At 39.5% G+C, this 21055-nt stretch overlaps 1 protein-coding gene across 1 annotated transcript in view; it reads left to right on the top strand.

The window, feature by feature from the left end:
* Positions 1-21055, top strand: part of RGS22 (regulator of G protein signaling 22) — a 139536-nt gene that overhangs the window by 44446 nt on the left and 74035 nt on the right. The window contains exons 5-10 of the mRNA XM_021716336.1: positions 5660-5745; positions 6350-6521; positions 9069-9198; positions 10733-11363; positions 13480-13641; positions 17237-17411. Of these exons, the coding sequence (XP_021572011.1) occupies positions 5660-5745; positions 6350-6521; positions 9069-9198; positions 10733-11363; positions 13480-13641; positions 17237-17411 (1356 nt within the window). The remainder of the gene's footprint in view (positions 1-5659; positions 5746-6349; positions 6522-9068; positions 9199-10732; positions 11364-13479; positions 13642-17236; positions 17412-21055) is intronic.

Raw genomic sequence — 21055 nt, 5'->3', positions numbered from 1 at the left:
AATTATTTAAGTTAGTGAGGATGTTAAAATTAAAAGTTCCCTCGGGGGGCCATTTGGACCCATTTTCCAGTCTATACTGAGGCCTGGCCACAGTACAGAAATGGATTAGACGTTTGTGTTGAATGTCCAGGGTTAATCCCAATTTGTCAAGATTACTGAGAAGACAGCCCAGAGGCGTCTTAGAATTAGATTTGGAGGGTTGGTTACCCATGTCGATCTAAATTTCCAGGGCCTGTCTGAGTCTGAAAAGGCATCCCAATTCAGGCAAAGACCGGCCAGGCAGAGTGAAGGTCAGGATAAACAGGGCGTCCTCAGGATTTATCGCTAACTAGAACGGAGGGCTTTCCCTAGCACAGCTGTGACTTCTGATAGGGAGGCCCAGAGGGGGAAAGAGAGATCGACACAGGGGGGGAACTCACCTCACGAAAGTTTGAGTGGAGGAGTGGGTCGGAGATTTGCAGTTTGGGCCGGAGTCCCCTGAGCCAGGAAGTGAGGCCTGTGTGGCTCAGTCACCTCCCGGGTTTCAGCACCAAGATGTAACGTTTGGAGATACTGAAAGAGGAACAGGACAAAGGGCCGGTATAAACCAAGCGTATATTGGGGGAGAAACTCCCTGGTGTGGTCCCGTGGTCCAGAAAGATGACCCAGGGGAGTTGCGCCTAAGGAGGGGCAGGCTTGGGTTTTTAAGGGTGCTGTATTTGGGGAGGGTGTTGGGAGCGGCAGTGAATCGGGGAGACAAAGCGTCGCATCCGATGTGGGCTGGAAAGTTTCTGTCTGGCCCTTCTCAGCAGCTGCCGGCAGGTTTCAGAAAGCTGGTATGTGGTTTGTGGGTTTAGGGTGGAGGGGCGCATAGGGGATCAGTGGGTAAAGGGGCAGATGGGAAAAGGTAAATGCAGCTTCTCCCCGGGCCTAACAATCATCCCTTTTGTTTCTTAACCAACTTGAATTATTTTTTAAGGTTTAAGTAATTTCACCTTAGGTATATATTTGCAGTTGGCTAAAGACTTTTCATTTTTTAATTTTACTCTTTTTCCCTGTCTTTATTTTATTTTAAGGATGTGGGGTACAAGTCAGGATTAGGTACATAAGTGGTCTACATGGAGGTGGGGTTTGGGCTCCCACTGGTTCTCAGTTCCCCTGTTTAGGATTAGGTACCCTTAGTGATATTATGTGCCCCTCCCCTGATTTTTTAAAACTTTTTATTTCATTTCATTTTTAGATCAAATAGATGCAAAAACACTCAAAACTGGATGAATTGTAGGTAAACTGTTCATTAACTAAATATTAGGTTTTGGATGAACTGATTAGTCCGACAACCTTGTAGAATTCCTTAAGGGTGTATGTGGATCTTTATGTGTAGTTTGGTATCTTGTGATACACTGAATGTAGTGCTAATGAGAATTCAGGAGTCCTGCATGGTTGTCAGTATGTAGCATGTGTGCAGTCTTTCTGACTACTAGATCCAAATGTCCTTCAGATCTTACTGATAAGCAATGAGACAGTTAATGGGATGCTGATTGGGTGCTGGCTAGTTCCATTGTTTTCTCCTTTTCTTTCATTATGTAAGTGATAGTGTCTGGTGAAGGCAAAAGGATGTTTTTTGCTGAACAGGAGGAAACCGTTGTGTCCAGTTTTCCAAACTTAGGAGCCTGATGACTTTGTGTCCCACATCAGCAATGTTCAGCACATGTGCACCCTCGTGAGTATCAGCCTCTCAGACATTGGCAACACAACTATGTGAGCATTCAGTTTCCTCACCGGAGTTAGTAAAGGTCTGTGTGTTGATGCTGATGCTAATATCATAGCAAAACTATCACCTTAGCAAATAGTCCATAGAAGCCACGTAAGTTCTGACACATTTACCTCACTGGGATATGTGTGTTGTTGGTTGTTTTATTAGTAGCATTAGTTTTGTGTCCAAGGTACTGGCATTCTTTAGAATTTTATAAATAGTGACTATAACAAAAAATAGAGCCCTGGAGTTAGGGCTCACACCTGTAATCCCAGCACTTTGGGAAGTGGAGGCAAGAGGATTGCCTTAGTCTAGGGGTTCAAGACCAGTCTGGGCAACTTGGAAAGACCTTGTCTCTAAAATACATAAATCAAATTAGTCAGTCATGGTGGTGCATTCCTGTGGTTCCAGCTACCTGGAAGGCTGAGGTGGAAGAATCACCTGAGTCCAGAGGGTTGAGGCTGTGGTGGCTGTAAGCATGCCACTGTACTTCAGCCTAGATGACAGCGCGAGACTATGATTCAAAAATAAATAAATAGGTTGAGTGCTGTGGCTCACGCCTGTAATCCCAGTACTTTGGGAGGCCGAGGTGAGAGTATTACTTGAGGCTGTGGGTCCAAGACCAGCCTGGGCAACTTGGTGAGACCTCATTTCTACAATAAATAAAAAATTCACTGGGCATGGTGGTGCATGCCTGTAGTCCCAGCTACTTGAAAGCTGAGGTGGAAGGGTCACCTGAGCCTAGTAGGTTGAGGTTGCGGTGGCCATGAGCATGCCACTGTACTCCAACCTGGGCAACAGAATGAGACTCTGAGTCAAACAAACAAAAAACAATAAATAAATAAATAGAATCAATAGTGAGTAAATATTTTAGGATGGACAACACTTAGTAACTCTTCAGTAATTTTGTATTGCTTTAACAACCTCAAGATAAATCTACAAGGTGTGACAATTAAATTCGCAAACTCATCCTAGAAAAAGTGCTACGTACCTTATTGCTAGGTGTCACCATGGGCACCTTCAAATTACTCCCTTTGGATAGCTATGCACTGACTCCAGTGCCTAGTCCACCCATCAAAGCAATTTTGGAACTCTCTTTCTGGAATGGCCTTCAGAACTGTCTTCATAAGAATGTTGGAACTTAAATTAGAGGAAAAAACAAACATTAAATTTCTTGTTAAACTTGACAAGAGTGGAAGTGAAATCAGGGACATGTCAGTTCAAGTTTATGGGGATAATGCCATGAAAAAATGGTAGTTGCAATTGGATTAAACATTTTTCTGAGGGTAGAGAAGACATCCCTGAAGAAGAGGGGTCAGGATGAACAGTGACGAGCAGACCTGACAAAAACATTGCAAAACTTTGTTGAATTGTGCATCAAAATCATTGACTGACTGTGAGAAGCACAGCAGATCAAATAAACATCAACAGAGAACAGGAAAATCTTTTTTTTTTTTTTTGAGCTGGAGTCTCACTCTGTGACCCAGGCTGGTGCAGTGGCCGCTCCCAGCCACTTCAGCCTCGACCTCCTGGGCTCCGGTGATCCTTCCGCCTCAGCCTTCCAAGTAGCTGGAACTACAGGCACGCGCTACCACGCCCGGCTAATTTTTTGATTTATTGTAGAGATGAGGTCTCGCCAATTTGCCCAGGCAGGTCTCGAACCCGCAGGCTCAGGCAATCCACTCACCTCAGCCTCCCAAAGTGCGGGATTACAGGCTGAGCCACTGAACCCGGCTGAGAACAGGAAAATCTTAACTGAAAATCTTGGTATGAGAAAACTGTGTGCAAAAATGGTTCTAAAGAGCTCTTGCATCATCATGACAATGTACCAACTCATACAGCACTGTCTGTGAGGGAGGTTTTAGCTGGTAAACAACAAACTCACCTGATCTGGCCTCCAATGACTTTTTTCTTTACCTAAAGATAGAGGATAATATTGAAAAGAAGACATTTTGATAACATACAGGGTAATACGATGACAGCTCTTACAGCCATTCCAGAAAAAGAATTCCAAAATTGCTTTGATGAGTGGACTAGGCACTGGTGCTCGTGCATAGCTTCCCAAGAGGAGTACTTTGTTTTTTGTTTTAAATGTTTTATTTTAAAGATGTGAGGTACAATTCAGGGTTAGGTATACAAATGTTCATTTTGCAGGTACCCTTGTTGATGAGGTGTGCCCCCCTCAGCAGATTCCCACTACTGCCAATCCCTACCCCCCCAGCAGTTTCCCACTACTATCAATCCTTTTCTTATTGTATTATGATAATTGTTCAAGGTTTGCTTATGAGAACTTGTGATACTCAGTTCTTTGTTTCTGTGATAGATGACTCATCAGTATTATAGCCTCTAAGCCCATCCAAATTGCTGTGAAGTTCATCATTTTGTTCTTCTTTATGGTTCTGTGATATTCTATCATGTATGTGTACCACATTTTTTTAATCCAGTCAAGAGGAGTACATTGGAGGTGACCATAATCACCGTAGTAATATTCAGCAATGAGATATGTTTTACTTTTTCTAGGATAAGTTTGTAAACTTAATTGTCACATCTCATAAACTCCTTAATGTTATTTATTCTTTTTTTTTTTTTGAGTAAAAGTCTCACTCTATGCCCTGCCTGGAGGGCATGCTCACAACCACTGCAGCTTCAACCTGCTGGGCTCAGGCAATCCTTTCGCCTCAGCCTTCCATGTAACTGGAACTACAGGCATGCGCCGCCACGCCCGGCTAATTTTTCTTGATTTATTGTAGAAATGAAGTCTTGCCAAGTTGCCTGGGTTGGTTTTGAACCCATGGGCTCAGGTAATCCTCTCACCTCAGCCTTCCAAAGTGCTGGGATTATAGGCGTAAACCACCTTGCCTGGCCTCCAACAACCAGACCCCCTCCTGCTTCTTTAGCCTTCCTCCCTCTATCCCTCAAATCTCATCCTGTGACCTAATCTTACTAAGATTTTTTTCCTAAGAGACATGATTTCACTCTGTGACTCAGGCTGGACTGCAATGCCTTGATCATAACTCACTACAACTTTGAACTCCTGGGCTCAAGTGATCCTCCCACTTCAGCCTTCCAAATAGCTGGGACTACAGGCATATGCCAACATATCGAGTTAATTTTTTTGTTTTTCATTTTTGTAGAGACAGGGTTTCAGTATGTTGCCCAGGCTGGTCTTGAACTCCTGGGTTCAAGTGATCCTCCCACCTCAGCCTCCCAAAATGCTGAGATTACAAGCGTGGGTCACCATGCTGGGTTAATACTACTAAACTTATTTTTCCTCTCTTGCTTTCCTGCTCAACCTAGCTAGTCTTGCTTCAGGTTAAAGAGTAAAAAACTTAATCTGTGAGGAAACCTCTCCTGGTTTAGTGCCCACGTGAAGCCTATACTGTGGCACTTATAACACTCTAGTGTAATTGTTAACCTTGTGTTCTCCAGGAGAATGCCTGGGGATGTTAACTATTTAACAACAAAAAAATTTTAAACTTGAAGAACAAGGGGCCTGCAGTAACCTTGGTGGCCTTACTAAGTTTTCCTGGTGGTTCTTTTTCTGCTTGTGAGTACTTTTAACCCATTTTGTGAAACTACTGAGACCCATTCGCTTTTATCTCATTCCTCCTCCTTCAGCAAGTTACTTAACTTTTCTGGATTCAAGTTGTTAAATCTGCAGAAATGGAGATAATAGTTGACACAGGGTTGTTAAGAGAGTTAAAGACATACCAGAGGCAAGAAGTGGCCTCATGTTTTGTACCAGAGGCAAGGAGTGGCCTCACATTTATGGCTCAGGGTTATTGATCTCTCTAGAACAAATAGGGGGTATAGGGGCAGGGCTCTACTGATAGCTAGAGGTCAGGACTGCTCTCATGGTGAGGCCTTAATTGTTCCCAAAATGATTTTCTTTGACATCCTTTTTCTCTTTTTACTTTCTTCTAATAGTGTCTCAGTCGTGAGCAAGGTATTAAGTGGATCAAAAAAGAAAGACTTCCAGCATTTTTGGAAAGTGATTGCTACTTTGAATACAGGTACTGTAGTCCCATTAATATACCTATTTTCAATGCCTATTTTTTAACATTAAATTTTTTTCCTGTGATTTCTTTTTGGTAAAACTGTAAATATGCCTTTTGACACATTAGAGTTTGGATCTCACCTGCATGGAATAAGAGTGATAAAACTTCAATAAAAATCACTCAGTTTTTCCAAAGAGATGTAGTTCAGTGTATCTATTTGGTCATTATATTTTAAAAATCATCTATTGGTGAAAATGGTATTTATGTGTAAGGTGTTTAAAAATGATTATCCGTGTGACATGAAAAAGACAGAATACCATAGTACAGGGTCAAGTTTTTCCTTTATGTTCCCTGACTTTTAAAGTGTAAGCACCTTAACTTTGACCTTTACCCAGAACAACCATTTTTAAGTGAAAACAAATTAAAACAGAATAATTATTAACTAATTAGTAGTTTTACAAATAAACCATTATGTTTTAGCAGAGGCAAAGAGAATCATCCTGCAGAGTGAGGAAGGGAGATTGACTTGAATACATAAAATTAAACTTTAGTGTTTTTTTTCCTGAATTCTACCATATTTGAAACTTATTTTTAAAATGGTATGATTTCTAAAATGCAGGTTGGCCAAACTGGTCTCACAAGTAAGATGGAGCAAGTCAGGCGTGAATTTCACAGTAGGTACACATTTTTCTCCCTGGGTCCTGAAAAAACCACCCAGTCTGCCACCTCCTGCCACTGAAGAAGAAGATAATCTTATGATTATGAAAAAGTTCTACATTTCTCTTGGCGAGGTAAAAGTATGAGTGTTTTGTGTGTGTGTGTGTGTGTGTGTGTGTGTGTGTGTGTGTGTGTGTATGATTTGGCACTTCATTGAACCTTCTCATTTTAGGAGCACACATTTCATTTGCATCACTTGAACTGGGAAAGTGATTTCTAATTCTTTTAAAGCAGATTTAGCAATAATTCTTGCGGATTTATACTGGCTCATTTGCTCTGATTATGAAATGTAATCAGAAATATTATCTTCATGTGTCTGAAGGAAAAAAGCAAGGTCGAAGAGCATGCTGTGTCACCTGGGAAGCAAGGGTAACTTGAATTATATCCATGGTTTCGTTGTTCGTTCCAAAGTTCTTAACTATTTGGATTCTATTACTTTTGTACAAAAAGATGATAAATTGGGTCTTCTCCTCCCTGTTGTCTAGATTATTACTTAGTAGTAAAATGTATTACTATCTTGTTAAAATGTTGTCAGATAGTTTGTCCTTCATGATTGGTGAGACATGGGGGTGTGTGGGTGCACTTGAAGAATCAAATGTCCTTTGGGAGAGTCACAATATAGTGAAAACTGTTGTTTGATCTTTGGCCTCTAATTATCAGATCTTATTTCTGTACACTTCCAATACACAATTCTACACAAAAACGGGAATAGCAAATATGTATGTTTATCTATGACAGACACTGTTAATCAATGTGGAAATTTTTCTGCTGAGCTAGGACTTGGCTCCAAATTCTTCTCGACACCGTTTTCTAGACAAGCACTTCCAATTGGTCAAAGATGTCATACAAGAGGAAACCTCTTTGCCATCTGTGTTGGAATGGATAGACCTATACTACTTGAATTTTTTTCATGTATAGTTACTATTAATTTTATAGCTTGACATTTCTATCAGCAATATTTGTCAAAAATGTTTAAAATTATGCCAATTCCATTATTTCCACTGAATAATGCTTAGTGAGATATTGATGGCACATTTTTCTTCTCTCTTGTACTTATTTATTTATTTTGTGCAGTTGAAATAGCAAGAACACTTTATATTTTGGTCCCTGTCAATTCTGTGAATGCTACTTAATTATTTTGGTCTCCTGTCACTGCTTAGGCTATTACTTGTAAAAAAGTAGTCACTCAATGCATATATGTTGGATAAACATATAATTAATAATAAATAACTTGCGCTGGGCATGGTGGCTTACATCAGCAATCCTAGCACTTTGGGAGGCAGAGTTGGGCAGATCACTTGAGCCCAAGAGTTCAAGACCAACCTGGAAAACATAGTGAGACCTTGTCTCTAAAAAAATTTTAAAATATTGCTGGGCATAGTTCGGTACACTTGTAATCCCAGCTACTTGGGAGGCTGAAGCAGGAGGACTGCTTGAGCCCAGGAGTTGGAGACTGAGGTGAGCCAGGAATGTGCCACTGCACTCCAGCTTAGGCAGCAGAGTGAGACCCTGGCTTAAAAAATAATAATAATGAAATAATAATATTTAACTTGGTTTTAAAGGAAAGAGCGAACAAAAGTGATCTAGAGTCTCTCAAAGCTTTTATACACCCAGGACACCTTACCTCTAAGAGGGGCAGTGATTGTGCAGATGCCACCTCTCATTTCTCTTTCACTTTGGTCTCATGGTGTGGGCTGATTTTTCCTGTTAATTTTACATGACAGATAAGGAATAATATCTCTTCCATTTAGGCCACCTCTTCTGTAAGTGTTCTTTAGGCTAAGTGCCAACCAACCATCCTGCTGACTCAGTTGGAGAAAGGAAAAATGAGAAATGAGAGGAATGCTGGACACTCCCTTCTCTTCTCCTGTTGAGCAATTTTGATTCTCTAGGAAAAGTAGGAGAGAACATTACTGAGAGAAGCTGGCAGAAGAATTTTCCCAGGAAGACTGGGATAGGAGCGTCATAGGGATAGGGTTCTAGAAGCTAAGGATCAGTTTTGGGACTAGGCTGGCTGGTTCAGGGGTACACAAAACAAAGAAAAAATGGAAGACTGCATCCAGTGGCATATGGAGTCAGAAATCTGTCTTCTGGAAGCATCCAATCCAAGCGAAGTAGTGAAAACTGAACTTCAGGCAAAGAGAGGCTGAACTTGCAAAGGTTTCCAGTAGTACTAAGAGTAGAGTCTCTGTTATACTCGGGGAGGAGTTGTTAAAAACACTGAGCCAAGTCAGACAGAATGGGGGACATGAAATAATTGGGAAAGTTGCAAATGGGAGCAGCTAGCAAAAATGCATCAAAGGATTGATGAGCTATGTCAAGTTGAAGCCAGATGATATGAATTTGTAGTAGATCCAGTAAGAGTGGAGAATTTGATAGGTTTTGGACTCATTTTGTTCCTTTGATTATCAAAGATGAAAAAATATCTGTATCGAAATTTCTTTCCTATTATCCCCTTAGCTAATTAATTTATATAAGTTCAACTTTGTTTTCTTTCATGAGATCGTTTCTTCTTTATATATTGTACTGCACACATTGAATATTATAATGACTTGTCTAAGTTTGTGATTGGAAGAATACCGCCAATCTTAGGTTAAACTAATATGCTCCTTTCTTCCTAGGCCTCCTATACTCAAACAAAAGATTGGTTTGCATTAGCAAAACAAAGTCAGCAAATTGTATCAACCTTTTCATTACCCTGTTGTATACCACACAACAAAGTTAAATCACCAGTTCTTTCATCTGTTTCTGGTAAGCAGAAATTGCCAAGAATGAATTCAGAGCTCTTTACGTTTTTGCCTTTTTGTTCTAATTTTACAGTATATCATTTACTGGTTGGGAAGAGAAAATTATCCACACACCCCTTTCCCCTATAATTCCTACTGTTTTTTGAGAGGATGGATTTGGAACCCAACTCTGATAACTATTAGCTGTGTGGTGTTTGATGAACCAGTTCATTTCTGGGAACCTTGCTTTCCTCATCTGTAAGATTAGAATAATGGTACATACTAAAATTATCATTGAGGGTGGGCCACAGATGACAACAGTTACCTTATTTGTGGCAAGTCAAGGGTTAAAGCACTAACATCAGATGTTTCACTGATTTCTGAAAGAAGGAGAAAATAGGAGCTAAACACTATATATTTAGAAAACGGGTACAAATAATCCATTTGTAAGTCTTCATAAGTACCTTATGACTTCTTGCAACTTTTTTTTTTGAGTTGGAGTCTCACTCCATCACCTAGGCTGGCATTCCGGTGATCCTTCTGCCTCAACCTTCCAAGTAGCTGAAACTATAGGCGCACGCTACTGTGCCAAGCTAATTTTTGATTTATTGTAGAGATGTGGTCTCGCCAAATTGCCTGGGCTGGTCTCGAACCTGTCTATTCTGTCGGCCTCCCAAACTGCTGGGATTACAGGCTGAGCCACCAAGCCCAGCCCATTTTGCAACTTTAATAGACTTAGAAGTATGATAGTAATTGAATCTTTTTGATTTTAAAAATTTTAAAAATTGCTGATATTGACTCCAGTTCTGGTCTGTTAATTTATGGTCTCATCATCTATGGTAGGTAATTTATCATACAATATGAAATATCAAAGTATATACAGTCATTTAGTATACATGTTCTGATTTCTTAATAAATTTGGCCCTTCTGTATTGACATTATATATTAGTCTACAATATTATATTTTAAAAGTGTTTAATGTTTTTTGGATATCCGCTGTGTTAGGGACGTCAAATATTTGGTCCATCTGTCACCTTTCTTTACCTCCGTGTCCAGGGAACGCAAGATTAATCCCTGCTAGCAGTTTTTTCTTTTCCTTTTTTTCTACCAGTTCCAAATGTGGGTTCAAAATCCTTAAGATACTGATCCATGCAGTCGCTTCATGTAGTAAACCCATTTTCCGTTCTGGCTCCGTAACATCTATTTATTTGTTTGTTTTTTATTTATGTGTTTTTGAGTTGGAGTCTCACTCCATCACCCGGGCTCTCGGCCACCCCACTGTTGACCTGCTAGGCTTAGGTGATCATTCCAAGTAGCCGGAACTACAGGCATGCGCTACCACGTCCGGCTAATTTTTTGATTTTTTATTGTAGAGATGAGGTCTCACCATGTTGCCTAGGCTGGTCTTGAATGCGCAAACTCAGGCAATCCTCTCGCCTTGGCCTCCCTAAGTGCTGGGATTACAGGCTTGAACCACCATGCCTGGCCTAGCATCTATTTAATAATAAAAAAGTGTTATAGTCCTATCTAACCTAATAAACTTTTATGACTTAATACAGAGAGTTTTATCTTTGATGATGGAGTTCATCCCCGGACAAAAAAGGACCCATGTAAAACAACTAAATTAATTTCTGAATTTGAGGAAGAAGAAGAAGAAGAAGAAGAAGGATCCATATCTTTGCAAGACACTCCTTCTCAAGCTCTTCTGAGAATATACCTTGAAAAGCAACAGGATGTTGATGAAAGCCAAACAATGCATTTCTCAACAACTGAAGAGTTTTTAAACTCTTATATATACTTTATTTTTAGAAGAGCAGTTCAGCAAATTACTGGAGAGCCATTAAGAGAATTCCCAGATCATATAAACTTTAACAATGTAACACAAGTGTTGCTTGATGATGGTCTTAAGTCTATCACTGGCAAGAAGTTTTTAAGTGAATCAGTTCAAAATGCAAAGGAAAGGGCAGAAAAGGCATTAGAACAAGCAAGTTTAAGTTCAAAGAGTGATAGCGCTGGACCAGAGAGCAGAGCTGACTGGTGCATTTCTCATAGAACTTACGACATTGGCAATAGAAAGGAGTTTGAAAGATTTAAGAAATTTATAAAAGGTACATTAGGAGAGAGATATTGGTGGCTATGGATGGATATTGAGAGGTTAAAAGTTCTTAAGGACCCTGGAAGACATCAAAGGTATTCTATTTTTTTTCCTAACAGTTTAACAAACAAATTATAGAATATTAGATTGAGTTATTTAAGCAAAGCAGAAAGTCTGAAACAAATATAAAAATGTAATTTATACTCTTGGAAGGATGAATAATAAATGTATTTTATTATAATAGTAAATATTTTGATTTCATTGTTTTCAGATATTAATAATAGCAATTATTTGGGTTTGCATAATGTTTCTTCTCATAAATTCTGGAACCTACTTCCAAATTAATTATTCTGTTTTAGTTTTTATAACATTCCAATGATATAGACTTTTTTTAGAATAAAATGATTTGTCAGTTATAAAACCGTATTAGCATAAGATACCTGCTGTTCCCAGCAGCCTACTTGGTGAACAAATTTCATGATGTTTGGTTGGTCACCATGCAGCTGGATATCTGGATATGTCTGCTAGAGCAGTGGTCCCCAACTTTTTGGCATCAGGGACTGGTTTTGTGGCAGACAGTTTTTCCACAGAGAGGAGTTCATCAGGCATTAGATTCTCATAAGGATCTGACAACCTGGATCCTTCGCATGCACAGTTCTTTTTTTTTTTTTTTTGAGTTGGAGTCTCACTCTGTCGCCCAGACTGGAGTGCAGTGGCCGCTCCCGGCCACCGCAGCCTCGACTTGCTGGGCTCCGATGATCCTTCCGCCTCAGCCTTCCAAGTTGCCGGAATTACAGGCGCTCTACCACGCCCGGCTGATTTTTTTTTTATTGTAGAGATGAGGTCTCGCTGCCCAGGCGGGTCTCGAACCCGCTGGCTCAGGCAATCCACTCACCTCAGCCTCCCAAAGGCGCGGGATTACAGGCTGAGCCACCGAGCCCTGCCACAGTTCTTTTTTTTTTTTTTGATGAATCAGATTTTATTGTAAGAGAGGAAACAGAGAACCTGTGAAAACATGGAAACAGATGGGTTACATACGTAATGTGGTTACAGTCACAGGCTTTTGACTCAGATGTTTGGGTTCAAACTCTTGTTCTGCTTTTAGCTTAACTTTCAGTTTCTTTATATATGATGGGAAACCCACATTTACTTTGTAAGATTGTTGGGGAAATTAGGTAAAATGTCAGATGTGGAGTTCTTAAGAGTCCCCACTCCTATGGAAGTCTAACGCTGAGGCTGATTTGGCAGGAGGCGGAGCCTCGCCGGCTGCCGCTCTTCTCTCGCTGTGCAGCCCGGTTTCTTACAGGCCACCAGTCTGCGACTGGGGGTTAGGAACCCCTGTGCTAGGGAACCCTTTGGAGGTCTGATGGGGCTTAGATCTTCCTTTGGTTGGCTCCATATGTTTCAGATTCCTATATGTCTAAGAACCTTAAGAGGACCCTATTTTAGGAAAAGTTATTATCTTGGCTTTATTTTCTTCATCTGCTTTGAAGTAGATCGACTATAGTAGATTGCAGTTTCCATGAAAGATTTGACTGAGTCTATACATTAGTGAGTGAGCTATTTCAATTATTTTAATGGCATTCAGATCATAGAGGTTATTGTTGTGCCTAGCTGTAAGAGAAGGGGGTCACCAAGTGGTTGATGATGAAACATGGCGGGATTGATGATGGAGTAGAAGGTCATTACCACTTTTCAAGACATATGCAAATAACCTACGTAGGTTTTTCAGGATCAACACTGTAGTTGCCATTGTTGCTACAATAAATTGCTACAAATTTAGTGACTTAAAGCAACACAGTTTAATTTATTCTCTTACAGTTCTGGAAGTCATAAGGCCCTGGAGGGGATTCGTTTATTTGCCTTTTCCAATTTATGAAGGCCACCTGTCTTCCTTGTTCATGGTCCCTTACTCCATCTTCAGAGCCCCCATCATAGCATCCTCTCTCTGACCTCTCTGCCCTGTCCTTACATCTTTTCTCTCTGAGTCTGACCCTCCTGCTCCCCTCTTAAAAGGATCCTTGTGATTACATTGGGACCACTGAAATTGGTCCCACAGCATGTTTGGTATCTCCACAAAAATGTTTGCTACCCCTGAAGCTCAGTGTCATTTTTAGGATAGCTCATTACTTGTCTGAAACATTTTAGAAGTGAAAACATTTTGGTAGTTGAATGTTCTATCAACGTATGTGGATATGTATTTTCTTTCAGACATCTTGAGAAGATGAAAAAATGCTATCTAGTGAGCAGTGGAGATTACTACCTTTCTGCAGAAATCTTATCAAAATTTAAACTGTTAGATGGATCTCGGTGGACTGACGAGCATTTAAAAGACATTCAGTTTGAGGTTGTAAAACCTTTACTTCTATATTGGTAAGAAAAATAACATGAGACAAAGTTACTTCACTTTTCTCAGGCTAGTTATAAGTTGTACTTTTATGGATATATAACTTATGGAAATCTAAAATGACAGGATTATTATATCATGGGCTTTCCTTAAGGTACTTATTATCCTTTGAATAATTTGGATATTTGGGTGACTTTAAATCCACAATAAGGCTAGACAATATTTGAGTTCCCTTTAACATTGTGAATACATCTTTCTACACCTGACCTTTTTATGACCCGTATCCCATAAAATTAGTGTGTGTGTGTGTGTGTGTGTGTGTGTGTGTGTGTGTGTATGTGTGTGTGTAGGTATATGTGTCCATGTAGCTAGAGTTACAGATTTTTATCCCAATAAATGTTTTTTGAGTATTTCCTATATGCCAAGTTTTGCACTAAGGATACATGGAAACATGGTCAAGTCTAGTGGTCTTCATATGATGGGAAGAACATCAGGTTTGAAGTAGGATAGTCAAAGGAAGTGTGGGGAATGCACAGGACACCAATAAAAGGTCATATTTCCCCTGAGGCTCAAGGGACTTGAAGCAAGGGAAAGAGGATCGGCATAATGGAAAAAGTGACGTTTGAAGATCTGCGAGTTGTCCACTGTGACTGTAACAGACCTGATCATGTGGCTTCTTTGCTTCAATTCTTTCACTGGTTACCCCAACGCCTTCAATTTAAAGTTCAGATTCCTCCAAGTAGCAGATAAGGTCATCATGATTTATTCTCTTCCCACTCTCTGGCATCATTTTCCATCTAGGGATTCCAAATTACTTTTTTATTTTGTACTTTTCCATTTATATGGAACGCTGTTATTCTCTTTCTTTAAGGAATTTTATTCTTAGATATTTAAGACATACAGAAAGGTATAAATCATACTTGAGTACCTATGTATATACCACCCAACTTAATAAAACATTTAGTTTAATAAAACATTGCCGATACAGCAATGTTTCCTTTTTTAGTTAAAGCTTTTGTTTTGAGATAATTGTGGATTTATATAGTTATAAGAAGTAATACAAAAAGCTACTGTGTGCCTCTTATAGTTTTCACCCATAGTAACATCTTGCATAACTATAATACATATCACAATGAGGAAATTGACATTGACACAATTTACTGATCTTTTTTCTTATTACACTAGTTTTACATGCACTCAATTGTGTGTGTATTTCAGTCTGTCACTTTATCACTTTATAATTCATGCATTTGCTATCACAATCGAGATGCAGAACAGTTACATTACTACAGATATCCCTTGTGCTACTCTCTCATAACCACACCTGCCTCTCCTTCTCCTCATTCCCCCATTCCTAACTACTGGAAACCACTAATAAATGAAGTTATATAATTTGTAATCTTTTGTTGTTATCTTTTTAAATTCAGCATAATTCCCTTGAGATCCATCCAGGTTGTTGTGTACATCAACAGTTTGTTCCTTTTTATTGCTAAGTAAAATTCCATTGCATAGATGTACTATATTTATTCATCCATCCATTGAAGGACATTAGGGTTGTTTTCAGTTTTCAGCTATTACCACTGGTTATACTCACATATACATGTACACACATGTATTGAATACAGGTCCTTGGTAGTTATGTGGCAAACATCTTTCCTACTAACTAGATCTTGAAAATTAAAATCAGGCCAGGTGTGGTGGCTCATGCCTGTAATCCCAGCTCTTTTGGAGACCGAGGCAAAAGGAATGCTTGAGCCCAGGAGTTCAAGACTAGCCTAGGCAACACAGCGAGACCTCATCTCTTAAAGAAAACAAAATGTATACAATCCATTTACATTAGAACTTGTGTAATGAAAGCCATCAAAATAATATAATACCAGTTTAGGATTAACTGTGAGGTACACCATAATATTTGATGAATTCATGTAGTGGCTAATCAAAGATTAATGCTATATGAATGAAATAAGAGTGTAAAATTAAAATGGTAAAGGCAGCAGGGACTTACAAAGTCATGTGAATACACTCTAATGATATGAACCAGAAAACTGAGGCACCTCAATTTGATAAGAGTCTTATAGATATTTCCACTTACTGGCTGGCATGCAAATAAGAAATAATTTTGAATATTTCCTATACAAGTAAAAGTTCTGAAATATAGTATAGAATGACCACGGCTATCTATACTAAATGACCATGAAGGTGGAAATAATAGACAATGGGGACACTAGGAAATGGGGATGTGAGATTAGAGTTCAGAAATGACTTATTGGTTATAATGTTCACTATCTGGAGAATGGGACACCTGAAACCCAATCCCCACTGCTACACAATATGTCTGTGTAACAAACATGCACTTGTTTCCCTAAATCTAAAATCAAATTAAATTAAAAAGAAAAAAGAGACCAGAATGCTTTCTGACCCCAACCTAATGATAGACTTTAGATTCTCTTCTACTCCCAATCTGTGTTCACATCAGGAAGGATATCTACCTTCTTCCTATTGTATGTATGTATATATGTATGTATGCATGTATGTATGTATGTATTAAGGTGGGAAGGTCTCAATCTGTTGCCCAGGCTGGAGTGCAGTGGCACAATTACAGTTCACCACGGCCTCAACCTCCTGGGCTCTGGCAATTCTTCTGCCCCCCTCACCAAGTATTTGGGACTGCAGGAGTGCTACCACCCTGGCTAATTTAAAAAAAAATTTTTTTTGTAGAGATGAAGTTTTGGCTGCATTACCTCAGCTGGTCTCAAACTCCTGGGCTCAAGCAGTCCTCCTGCCTTGGCCACCCAAAGGGGCTGGGATTACAGGTGTGAGCCACCATTTCTGGCCACTTCTTGCAGTTTTAAAGGGAAACAATTTTCTATCAGGTCCTGAAATATGGAAGAGGAATTAGTCCTTGGGCTGTGGCATCAAAAGGAAAATGTGGTTCAATTAGCAGCAGACCCTTACAGCTGGAGTTAAACCCATATCCAATAAAGAGTTAGACCACATACTGAATATCAGGATATCCATCCAATTAAGTGTGGCCTTGATATTGTGCCAGACATTCTTATTCATAAGGTTCTGGCAGTAGTGTTGGTCTTTCATTTATATAAATGGTTGTAAAATTAAATCTTGCCTTCAAATATAAGGCTCGAAAAGAAATAATATAAATCATAACGTTCTTTAGTAGCATACTTAAGCATTATAAAAATGTTTGTTTTAAATGTTAATTTTATTCTACCAATTTTTAGCTGATACTATAAATAAATACTACACTGCTTTAAAATAATCACAAGTACATTTTATGTTTATCTTACTAGAAACAATGTTATTTAAAAAAATTTTTTTCTCAACAGATATATAGGTTTCTTCTTATCAAGCAGATAATTTGAATGCAATTTTACTTATTTTTTTCCTAATGTATATTGCCTTTTTATATGAGCAATTGGGATTGCAGGCAGTTGATATATCAAAGAAAAATTGTTTTAAGTCTGAGCAGCAGAAAAAGAAGTTATTAGAAAAGGAGTTTAGCAAGACTGATAATTGTGAGCACAGCTATTATATATTTTGTAAACTTTGACTTTTGAGGCTTATTGTCAAGTTCTGTGTTAAATTTATCTTTTCAATAAACAGGGCACCAAGATTCTGTGTTACTCATTCAGCCTCAACAAAGCATGCTAGTGCTGAACTGAAATTCTGGCACCTCCGCCAAGAGAAACCAAGGAAGGATATTGATCCTTTCCCACAAATGCCAACCCTCTTGCCACTAAGACCTAAGTCTTGTGTTCCACAGATACATGAGATCCAGGTAGTGTGTACATTGATGATTTGATCTTTGTCAAGTTCCTAGTAAAATATCTATGCTTGAGTGTCTGTACACTGATACTTAAGTCTCATGGTAAGCTTCGTTGTTACTGTTGCTAGTGTACAGGCTGCAACATTTAGGAACTAAGAAAACCTACAGTCTGTTCTCTACCAAGCAACCAAAGTGATCCTTCAAAAATACATAATCACGTAACTCATCTGTAACTCATCAAAATTCTCCAGTGGTCTTTTCTCTCAGAATAAAAGCCAAAGTCTTTACATAGCTGTACAAGGCCCCACTAACCCCTGACCTCATTTCCTGCCACTCTTCTCTGACTCCATTCCAACCATACTGGTCTCTTTGCTCTTCTTTGAAGACACCAAGCAAAAACCCCAGGGCTTAGCACTTGCTGTTCATTGTGCTTGGAGCACTTTTCTGCCCGAGAGCCTTGCCCCCTCGCTTCCTTCAGGTGTCTGCTCAAGTGCCACTTAATCAGAGAGTTTATTCTTGACGCCTTCATATGAGTACACGTATGTAGAATAGCACACACGCCCTCCGTCACTACCTGTGCCTTTTGCCCCGCTTTATTTTGCTTTGCTCTTCTCATGACCATGTGATTTATCTGCCTCTTGTCTTTTACCTCCTATTAAAACATAAAGGACTTTTCTTTTAAGTGCTCATCCCCAGTGCCTAGAAGAGGGCCTGTCACATAATAGTTGCTTAGGAAGTATAAATTGAATGGGTGAGTGAGAAGTAGCAATAGCAGAATAAGAAGTCATGTGTATTCTTTCATATGGAGAAGAATAAAATAGCACAAAAATTTAAGGGAAAAGTCCAACAAGGGAAGAAAAGTTAGCTAACTTTATGAGGAGAAATGAATAATCCTACAAACTTTGGCACAGAGATGCAATAACTGTAACATTTGCATTTTTATAGTAAGGAATCTTATTAATCTTAGTAGAAAGGTGTCACATAATGTTAACTGTTATTGACTGTAGTCACACAGTCTCCTTGAAAGATTGCTTTGTGTTCAAGATGTCTTATTTGAAAAGGCGGGAAGATGTATAATGTAGTTTTGTTTTTTTGTGGGGGTGAGATTCTAACTCCGTCACTGAAACCTCAACCTCTTGAGCCCAGGCTATCTTTTCATTTCAGTTCCCTGAGTAGCTGGGACTACAGGTGCGTGCCACCACAACCGGCTAATATTTTTATTTTTTCTAGAGACAAGGTCTCACTATATTGCCCAGGCTGGTCTCTGACTCCTGGTCTCAAGCAATCCTTCAGCCTCAGCCTCCCAAAGTGTTGGGATTACAGGTGTGAGCCACTGTGCCCAGCCAATATAGTTTTAAAAGTTTTGCTTCTACAAGTAATGTTTTAGAACTGGAGAGACGCTAACATTTTTCTCTGTCAGTGGTTTCTTTTCTTTTTTCTTTCTTTTTTTTTGTGAAAGCAGGATTTATTGAGAGGACAGAAAATCTCCCACATTGGGAGGGGACCCGAAGGGGTTGCCCTGTCAGTAGTTTCTTAATCCTTGACACATACATATGAGAATCATCTGGATAACTTTTTTTTTTAATTTCTTTTTTTTTGAGTTGAAGTCTCACTCAGTCACCCGGACTAGAGTGCAGTGGCTGCTCCCGGCCACCACAGCCTTGACCTGCTGGGCTCCGGCCATCCTTCTGCTCAGCCTTCCAAGTAGCTGGAACTACAGGCGCACGCTACCATGCCTGGCTAATTTTTTTGATTTATTGTACAGATGAGGTCTCGCCAAATTGTCCAGGTGGGTCTCGAACCCACGGGCTCAGGCAGTTCACTCACCTCAGCCTCCCAAAGTGTGGGATTACAGGCTGAGCCACCGAGCCCAGCCTGGATAACTTTTAAAACATACTGATGCCTGGGTCATATGTTCAGAGAGTGGTTTAATTGATCTGGAGTGGGTCAGGGTCACTTTAAAATCAGGGGGTTCTCAACCCTGTCTAAAACATTGGAGCTATGTTTTAGAATCTGCAGGGGTTTTTTTTGTTTTCTTTTTTAAGATGTGGGGTACAATTCAGGGTTGGGTATACAAATGTTTGTTATGCAGGTACCCTTGTTGATGAGGTGTGCTCCTCCCTCCCCTGGCAGTTTCCCTCAACTGCCAATCCCACCCCTCCTTCCCTGGCAATTTCCCACTACTGCCAATCCCTTTCTTATAGTATTATAATTGTTCAAGGTCCGCTTATGAGTGAGAACATATGGTACTCTGTTCTTTGTTTCTGTGATAATCACTGAGTATGATCGACTCTAAATCCATCCAAGTTGCTGTGAAGTCCATAATTTTGTCCTTCTTTATAGCTGTGTAATATTCCATCATATATATGTACCACATTTTTTTATCCAGTCTAGCTTTTATGGGCAGCGTGGTTGGTTCCATATTTTTGCTATTGTGAATACAGCTGCAACAAACATGCATGTGCTGGTACTTTTTTATAGAATGATTTGAGTTCCTCTGGGTATATTCCCAATAGGGGGATTGCTGGGTCACATGGAAGGTCAAATTTCTAGTTCTTTCAGAAATCGCCACACTCACACTGTCTTCAAAGACGTTACACCAGTTTGCATTCCCACCAGCAGTGTACAGGCATTCCTTTTTCTCCCCATCCTTGTCAGCATCTGTTATTGTTTTATTAACGATGAACCTGCAGTTTAATAAAATTCCCAGGTGATTTGTATGTGAAGTACTCCTGTAGACTAGTTGTTCTCAAGCTTTAGCATACATATAAGTCACCTGAACAGCTTATTTTTTTTTTAAATTTTTTATTGAGGTGTTATGTTTTATTTATTTATTTATTTATTTTTAAATGTATTTATTTATTATAAAGATGTGGAGTACAATTCAGGGTTAGGTATACAAACATTGATCATGCATATACCCTTGTTGATGAGGTATGCCCCTCCCTCCCCTAGCAGTTTCCCTCAACTGCCAGGCCCAACCCCCCTCCCCCTGACAATTTTCCGCTACTGCCAGTCGCCTTCCCACAGCACTATAATTGTTCAAGGTCACCTTATGAGTGAGAACATATGGAACTCAGTTCTTTGTTTCTGTGATAAATCACTGAGTATGATAGACTCCAAATCCATCCAATTTGCTGCAAAGTTCATATATTTGTCCTTCTTTATGGCTGCATAATATTCCATTGTATATATGTACCACATTTTTTATCCAGTTCAACTTCGATGGGCAACATGGTTGGTTCCATGTTTTTGCTATTGTGAAGAGAGCTACAACAAACATACGTGTACAGGTATCTTTTTCATAGACTAATTTGAGTTCCTCCAGGTATATTCCCAATAGGGGAATTGCTGGGTCATATAGAAGATCGATTTCTAGTTCCTTCAGAAATCACCACACTGTCTTCCAAAAAGGTTGTACTAGTATGCATTTCCACCAGCAGTGTAGAAGCGTTCCTTTTTCTCTACATCCTCACCAGCATCTGTTGTTGTTTGTTTTATTAATGATGGCCATTCTTACAGGGGTCAGGTGGTATCTCAGTGTGGTTTTGATTCGCCTTTCTCTGATGATGAGTGAGGCTGAGCACTTTTTCATGTGTCTGTTGGCTGCCTGTATATCTTCTTTTGAGAAGTGTCTACTCATGTCTTTTGCCCAC

This window comes from Carlito syrichta, unplaced genomic scaffold (assembly GCF_000164805.1).
Source record: "Carlito syrichta isolate Samal-C Ts95f unplaced genomic scaffold, Tarsius_syrichta-2.0.1 Scaffold308755, whole genome shotgun sequence".
Lineage (NCBI taxonomy): Eukaryota > Metazoa > Chordata > Mammalia > Primates > Tarsiidae > Carlito > Carlito syrichta.
This window is presented reverse-complemented; position numbering and strand designations above follow the sequence as displayed.